The sequence below is a fragment of the Austrofundulus limnaeus genome, unplaced genomic scaffold (assembly GCF_001266775.1).
Source record: "Austrofundulus limnaeus strain Quisiro unplaced genomic scaffold, Austrofundulus_limnaeus-1.0 Scaffold478, whole genome shotgun sequence".
Taxonomy (NCBI): Eukaryota; Metazoa; Chordata; class Actinopteri; order Cyprinodontiformes; family Rivulidae; genus Austrofundulus; species Austrofundulus limnaeus.
The window spans coordinates 227,274-235,448 of record NW_013952880.1 but is presented as its reverse complement, the minus strand read 5'-3'; the positions used below and the strand labels follow the sequence as shown (position 1 = coordinate 235,448).

General features: G+C 39.5%; 1 protein-coding gene across 1 annotated transcript in view; it reads right to left on the bottom strand.

Annotated features, from left to right (window-relative positions):
- Positions 1-7,186, bottom strand: part of LOC106529943 (protein tyrosine phosphatase domain-containing protein 1) — an 8,657-nt gene extending 1,471 nt beyond the window's left edge. Inside the window, exons 1-8 of the mRNA XM_014025475.1 lie at positions 6,593-7,186; positions 6,185-6,266; positions 5,034-5,199; positions 4,864-4,944; positions 4,652-4,770; positions 4,436-4,573; positions 1,266-2,257; positions 690-872 (exon numbers count right to left, since the gene is read on the bottom strand). Of these exons, the coding sequence (XP_013880929.1) occupies positions 690-872; positions 1,266-2,257; positions 4,436-4,573; positions 4,652-4,770; positions 4,864-4,944; positions 5,034-5,199; positions 6,185-6,230 (1,725 nt within the window). The 5' untranslated portion in view covers positions 6,231-6,266; positions 6,593-7,186. The remainder of the gene's footprint in view (positions 1-689; positions 873-1,265; positions 2,258-4,435; positions 4,574-4,651; positions 4,771-4,863; positions 4,945-5,033; positions 5,200-6,184; positions 6,267-6,592) is intronic.
- Positions 7,187-8,175: the final 989 nt, after the last annotated feature.

The following is an 8,175-nucleotide window of genomic DNA, read 5'->3' as shown; positions in this document are numbered from 1 at the left end:
GTGTGTGTGTGTGTGTGTGTGTGTGTGTGTGTGTGTGTGTGTGTGTGTGTGTGTATCACTCTAAATAAAGTATAAAAAACTTTCAACACACTTTGCAACATATTTTTTATCTACATTGACTTGCTTTAAAAAATTGTCAAAAATCTATTTTACAGATTTGCTTGAATGTATTTACAGACTTGCAATGACGCCATTTTGCACAGTTTGTTTACTTTCTGATTCAACTGCTTGACGTTTGAACTGAGTTTAGTGGATGTAAACATTTAGCCAAGGCTCTTCGGTTTATATTGATACCAAACATGTCCATGTTCAACTGACAAATCTTAAGTTATCAGAGGTTAATAGAAATAGAAAACGGGAAAAGCTGTTTTGGAGCTCGAGAGGTTAATTTGAGAAGATTCAAACTCAAATTAAGTGAAATAACATATAGAGGAGTTTACAACTATACAGCTGCGCAGAAACATTTTATTTACAAAAAAATCATTCAAACTTACTGATATTAAGCTAATGTTTTATCTGGTAGTAGCTGAGAGTTCTGCTCAACACATGCTCCAAACACTAACTCATAACGCGTCTTAAGCTCTGTCATTTTTCACCATTAGACAATCTTAGTTTAACACTGATATGAAATGCTGTGAGTGATATGCTGTATTTTATTAAATGTGACTGAGTATAGAGTAACCTCTAACCTTGCTGAGCTTGTTGAGGAGACATTCAGCACCAGTATTGTTGGGATTCAAGGCTTCGGTGTCTTGGGTGGAGATGACAGGCTCTTTGAGCTGCTCCAGCCAGGCCCACATGATCCCAGTGAGGATGAAGGGATCTCGTTCTGTACACAGATGTTCCCATGCGCTGCCTTGATTCAACTCTGTCTGCACACACAGTTATTACATGCTGAGGCCAGTTAAAGTGGACATAACGTGCTTTTAATTTCACATTTAAATCATTCAGTTGGGGTCTATAGAAAGTGGAACTGCTGTGCTTTGGTCTGAGTTCCTTTTTATTGCAACTCCACAAGCCCCTTTTCTGAGGTGTCTCTCAGATCAACTCGTTTTGAGGCTGTATCTTTAAATCCAAATGAGGTGCTTCACACCCCGCCCCCCTCCAGCTTCCTGATTGGTCCATTCTAGCACCAGGAGAGACTCCAAGTAAACAACAAAGCGTATTTAGCCATAAAAAAAAGGATTTTACATATGTTCCCTGTGATGCAGATGTGTTTTTGTCTTTTATAAAAATACTACACATTATTTTTACAGGTTAATTACCTGCCAGGCCAACACCTTGTTTTTATGCTCCTCTTGCCCATCAAGAAACAAGTCCACTGCCAGCGCCTGCGCCACCAACAGCCTCCTGGCTTCCAGAGACAGCTCCGACTGCAAGGTGATGCAGGGCACCTCCGACTGCTCCTCTTCTTTAGCTCGTGACGTTACCCCGTTTCTTTCCAGCTTCTCCGCCTGTGCTGCCTTCCATCGGGACAACATGTTTCCCTTTTTGTCCGATTGATCGTGTCCCACCGACTCGCTCCGTTGGACTGTCTTCCTCTTCATCTTCTTCAGCACAATCGTTCCGTCTTGTTGGCTTTGCACATTCTTGATTTGCCAGAGAGTCCCCGTTGAGCCGTGTGAAACATTGGATGTGTCGCCGATCTGACCCAGACTCTGGGCCGCAGGGAGATTGGCCTCAGAGTTGGATGAAGAGCTCAGAGGTTGTGTGAGGAGGTTTAGCTGTGAGCCGAGCCGTCTCAAGTCGGACTCGCTGTAGCTCAGACTCTTGCGGTGGTAGAAGATGGGCGGCTCGTGGAAATGTCTGGGTAAGGTGGGTGAACCTGGCAAACGAGGCTCCTTGGTGAATATTTCAGGCCCCATCTTCTCAATTATACTGAGAGTCATCTCTATGTCGTGAATATCAGGGGCTTCAAGAACATCTTCCTCAATCACTTCACGGTTCTCTGCTATGTCCACCAACAGCCTGCAGACTAGATGGATGATCTTGGGCAGGTGCCTTAGCTCCTTCCTCTCGGAGCCGTGCAGGATGTGTCTCTGACGGTTAAGGTACTGGGACAGGGTGACTGGGTTGGATTGAGGATGAGCGCAAGAAAAAACACTTCTAAGTGGGCTGAGGAACTGAACAAAGTCTCTCACGGAGCGCAGCTGACCTCGGGTTTGGATGGAGTTGGGCCGTTTGGCACGTATAAATAAAATAGCCTGGTTGGCGGTCATTCTGGTGGCGTAGGCCAAGAAACATGCCAACAGTACGCCTAGAGTCAGAAGAGGGGGGAAAATTTATCATTAATGAGTGCAGATAGAAAATCAAGAGCTTTTAGAGTAGGGGCTGGGAAGAGAGCTATTAATATTTAAGGATTCCGTTTTACAGAGCTGTAGTTTAATTCTGACTGGCAAACTAAGCTAGTCTAAGAGGAGCAAAGACCAAAGTGCTGCACCCGCTTTGGATGTTATCATCCATTAAATGGACATTATTAGCCATTATCAGTCCCATAGAATGGCTTCAGACTGTCCCGACTGTGCTGCCTAGTGGGTTCTCCATCCCATAGACTGGCTTCAGACTGTCAGCTGGTTAGTATGAGGCATAAAGCCACTAAGGTTTTTTTATGCAATCTCATCAATATGAGGCATAAAACCACTAAGGTTAATTTTAGAGAATATGACATGGGCTACGATAAAGTAGACCGGACTCCGGTGGTAGCAGATTGTTGCATTCCAACGTATATGGCACTGGTAACCTGCTAGGGGGCACAACCGGGACAGTCAGAAGCCATTCTATGGGACCAATAACCACTTATGATATCCATTTAATGGATTGACAACATCCGAACCGGCTGAGTGGGTTGCTGCTCGAAAATACCTTTTCGAAATTTCATTGTGGCTTATGCAAAACACATTTTATAATCTATTACACCACCATCAATTTTGCATTGGACATTTATTCAAGTAGAAATATAATATTTCTGAAGAAAATGCCCTAAGCTGCAGTACAAGTTAGATGTTTCAGCTACTAAAAAGAAAAATAATAAAATAAACCACAGAAATCCATGTAAATAAATGTTTAAAGTGAAATTGGCACCAAAGTAAAAGTTCATAAAAAGTGTAAATTTGTGTAAAATTTTTGGAGAATAGAGTTGTTTTAAGACAGCAATCAAAAAATAAAAAATTGTATCTTCTGGACGGGTTCTTCTCTAATGAAACGTTTCATCTCTCCTCCAAGAGACTTCTTCAGTCTGAGAGTTTCAGGCAAAATTCAGGCTTTTAAGCCCTGCCTCCATGTGACTGATACTCACATCACATGGCTATCGTTGACACCTAATTAACACTTATTGTTAACAGGGGGTGGAGTGATACTGGCAATAGCCGCGCTGTAGGAGGGGGACAACTGAAAACGGAGGCCTCCACCTCTGTTTAATGATGGACGGTCTTTCTTCACAAAAATGGCTTCTTTTACTCCTCTCTCAAACCAACATTCCTCTCTATCAAGAATGAGAACATCCTCATCTCTGAAAGAGTGACCGCTGGCCTGTAAATGAGTGAAAACTGCAGAGTTCTGGCCATTAGATGTAGCTCGTCTGTGTTGGGACATTCTTTTGAACAGTGGCTGCTTTGTTTCCCCGATGTATAACTGGTCGCAGTCCTCCTGGCACTTAACAGCATATACAACATTGCTCTGTTTGTGCCGGGGCACCGGATCTTTGGGGTGAACCAGCCTTTGCCGTAATGTGTTTTGGGGTTTGAAAGCCACTGGGACATCATGTTTAGAAAATAAACGTCTCAGTTTCTCCGAAACACCCGCAACATACGGAATAACCACTGGTTTGGGTCTGGGTTTGGGGTCTTCATTTTCACCTGAAGGTTGCATGGAATCCTGTCTGTGTTTCCTGTCTGCTTTCAGGAAAGCCCAGTCAGGATAACCACACTGCTCCAGGGCCTGTCGTGTGTGTGATTTCTCTTTCTGCCTGGCTCCTGGGTTTGTAGGGACACTGTCTGCTCTGTGGTACAGAGTCCTGATCACTCCTAACTTGTGTTCCAGTGGGTGGTGGGAGTCGAAACGCAAATATTGGTCTGTGTGGGTGGGCTTACGATACACGCCAGTTTCCAACCGTCTTCCATCCGAAACCAAGACATCGCAATCCAGGAACACCAACCTGCCATTTTTTACATCCTCTCGTGTGAACTTAATATATTCATCCACAGAGTTGATGTGATCAGTGAAATGTTGGACAGCAATGCTTTGGTCTTGTGTCCTGTACCCGTCCTAAACATCTGTACCAAACAATCTCTGTACAAATACATGTACTGTTACACTCCTATCATCTACCACAGATTAGATGTTAATTAATCACAACCTTCCACAGAACCCCACTTTAAAAGATTGTAATAGTATCTTCATTAGTCAAAAAGAATTATTACATAATTTGAAAATCAACCTGTTCGCCCGAGCCCTGCGTGGCAGTGGACCGCCACCTTTCCTTCCTGCAGAGCAAAGGCCATCACCTTCACCATGTCCAGCACTCTGGTGAGGTTGGCCACGCCGTAGTCACTCCAGCCAAAATTGTAAAAATAAACTAAAATTGAAACACACTTTTAGCAACATTTATTAAAAAAATTAATAAATTACCATGAATATTCTGAAAAGTACATACTACTGTTTTTCATGAAGACTTCTGGGTGGTATGAAAACCCACTCTCTGGCTCCAGAGGTTTTCCACAGAATGCATGCTCTCCAGGTACTTGTAGGTTGATCACTGTTTTAATACCGTTCCTACCAACAGAACACAGAACACGTCTTTCATGTTTTCTCTATTTTCCTTAAAAGCTTCTGGAAGCTGATGAACTTAAAATCAGATATAAATACCTTTTGAACTGGTTAATAATGTCATACTTTTCAATAATTTCTGTTGAAGGTCTGGACATGGCAAGAAGATGGTCAGTAACCCTGAAACAGCAGAACAAAAAAAAACTTATTTCTTTTAGTTTGGCTGACATATTTGTTAAAACTGATTAAATCAAAAGAGGAAGATGTACCAGGATGAATACAGGCCTTTTATTGCCTGTTGATCTTCACTCCAGTAACATGGATTGTCAAACTTGCAGGCTTCCCCTCCACATCCGTATGAGCACTGCATGTGTGCAGGAAAGATGTTTCGTACAGCTTCTCCTATTATTGTGTATTTTGCTCTGGGGGCTTTGACTGCATTATAGGATGGGGATAAAAAATATTTTGACATAAACAGATTAAACCCAATGTAAATAGGCAATTAACATTTTTATCTGAATTTTCTCATGAAAAAAAGTTTGTAGATGAAAGATTGTAATTTTAGGACAGCTTTTGGGCCAGACCGAGAATTTAAAAAATGAAAATAAAGTCGTAATATTACAAGAATAAAGTAAAAAATCTTTGAGAATAAACTCACAATAGTACAAGAATTAAGTCATAATATTATGAGAATAAAGTCGGAAAAGAATAAAGTTATATTACGCTGATATAAGTTGTACAAGAATAAAGTCATAATATTATGAGAATAAAGACATAATAGTGCAAGAATGAAGTCATGATATAACAAGAATAAAGTCAAAATAATATGAGCATAAATGCATAATAAAACAAGAATAAAGTAAAAAATACAAGAATAAAGTCATAACATTTTGAGAATAAAGATAATAGAACAAGAATGAAGTCACAATATAAAAAGATTAAAGTCAAACTAATACAAGAATAAATTCATATTATGAGATTAAAGTCATAAAATTATGAGAATGTTTAGCATCTTGTGAAGTTTTACATTGATATCAGTTTTTCAAATAAGGAAATCCTTAATATTTTAACACATCAGCATCGAATTATCAGTAGCAGGACTTTGAAATGATTGTGCAAACAACTGTGTCCATCAAAGACATCCTTCTTCTCCTAAACTGTAGTTCAAATCTATGCTGGCTCCATCAAATAGGTTGTGCTGTAACATCTGACAGTTAAGATAATCAGCGGTCAGGGCTCACTTAGGCGTGTCTAATCCTTGCCTGGAACTGCGTGTCCATCATTAGAGCATTATGGTAAAAATAGCTAATTCTCTATGGTTGAAATGCATTTTAAAAAAAGAATATTTTGGTGCTGTAAAAACAAAAAGATCTGATTTCTGACAGTAAAAGGTAAATTTGGTAAAATTATCTTTACTTACTGTATTCTATGAAAGATCCCCCTCTTGTCTTTTCATGGAAAGCCATGTGAAGCTCCTCTCAGGCTGACAGTCATAGCAGAGCCTGGGAAAATAAATTACCTTGTTATTGTAGTTAGAATGTATTACACATTCTACGTACTAGTACTATGTTATTATTTTACATAGTGAAAGTATTAGTTTGAGACTAACTGGGAAAAAAATGTTTGGATGAAAAACCTTTAACTCACTAGTCAAAGCTAAAACAATACATTTCAAAGAATTACCAGACTAGTATTTGTGGAAGGTACTTTTACTTTTATGCCATAAAGCAGTGCACAAGTTACCTTTACTCTTCAAACAAACAAGCAAATCACAACTAATCTAACAACAAAAATAACTAAACGAATTCAACCAAAAGGTTTGACTTGCCTTTAGATGTTGAGATGAGATGCTCGTGTCCTGCACCTCGGAGACTAAATGATTTACAGCTGCAGTTACTGGCATTCCTGACGTCAGTCTCCAGAGCTCTGACGTTGTCTCTTCCTCTCGAGCTCTGTGAGAAGTGGCCTAGCTTGTGGGTGTCAGATTATCTCTGTGATGTGAAGCAGGGCAGCACGTGGAAACCGTGGATTCAGAGTGCCCCTCTGAAAGAGACCGTGACCGATCAATCGTTGAATCTGATCGAAAGCAACAAAGTAGTGATTTTGTTCTTTGAGACGAGCTCTATGTTCCATTTGTCTCTCAGCAGCTCTGAGACTGAGTTTATGTCTGACTCCTCCCCAGATTAGACCACTAATCTTATTATGAACAAATCAAATATTGAGCTCCTACTCTTTGAGAAAAACTTATACGATTGCCACATTAATGTCTTCCTTACATGCTACATAGTTTGTTAAATTATCATCACTTCTCACCTGACCAGCAGTCATTTAACCAGATTCTTCATAATGACACAAATCATTGACATATATATGCAGATATTTTGTTCAGAATGTGACCATAATGAGTTATGAAATGTTTTGATATCCGCACTGTAAAGGCTAACTGTTCATTGTGTTATAGTGCTGTAGCAAGGGGATGAAATCTCATTAGTTTACGGTACACCTCAGTAAAGCTGGTTGACTTCAGGTGAACCGAGCAGAGATCATTTCATCACGTAAAGCCTTTAGAGAGCCAGTAATCCTAATGCAAATCTGAAAGGCTGCTGTCCAACTTGTAGTATACAGAAAAATACATATTTATTTTTCTATTTAATTTCTACTATTGAATCTAATTTTACAAAACTAGATTAGGTTTAGATCTTAGATGTTTTTTTTAATTAGCATCTGTTTACTATTTCTATTTTAGTTTAAAGTAATCTAATTCAGTCCAATTCGTTCAAACTTTATTTGATTATAAATTAGTCCAAATCTATCAGATTCAGACTTAAATACAGTCCAATTAAATCCAAACACCATCCATTCAATAGGCTATAATGAAACTGTAAATTATAAATGCTAATTACTGATGTTTTTTTCTTCAATTTAGTCCTCCATCCTGTGCAAGCAGCAGGTGACAGTGGAGAGAAAAAACACATCGTCTCAAACTGAGAGGTGACAGATCCTTTTCTGGAGCAGGTCCAAAACTCTGGATTGATCTATCGCTACAGGTCAGTCTCCTTCACTCTCTGTCTTCAAGTCTCATTTAAAAACACACTACTGTTCCCTTGCCTTTGAGTCTGAGTGAGATGGTGCAAAACCTCACCGTGTCTCATAACTCTGTTCCATGTGTACTATAAATACATAAATATAAATGCCCCGTATTTTTGATTTGTATTTTAACTGTATTTTAACTGTAATTATATGTCCTGTTGTGTCTGTCTACTGTACAGCACTTTGGTTGGCCTTGTGCTGTTTAAAGTGCTTTATAAATAAAAGTGGTATGGTATGGTATGGTATGGTATTGTATAGTATGGTATGGTATGGTATGGTATGGTATTGTATAGTATGGTATGGTATGGTATGGTATGGTAT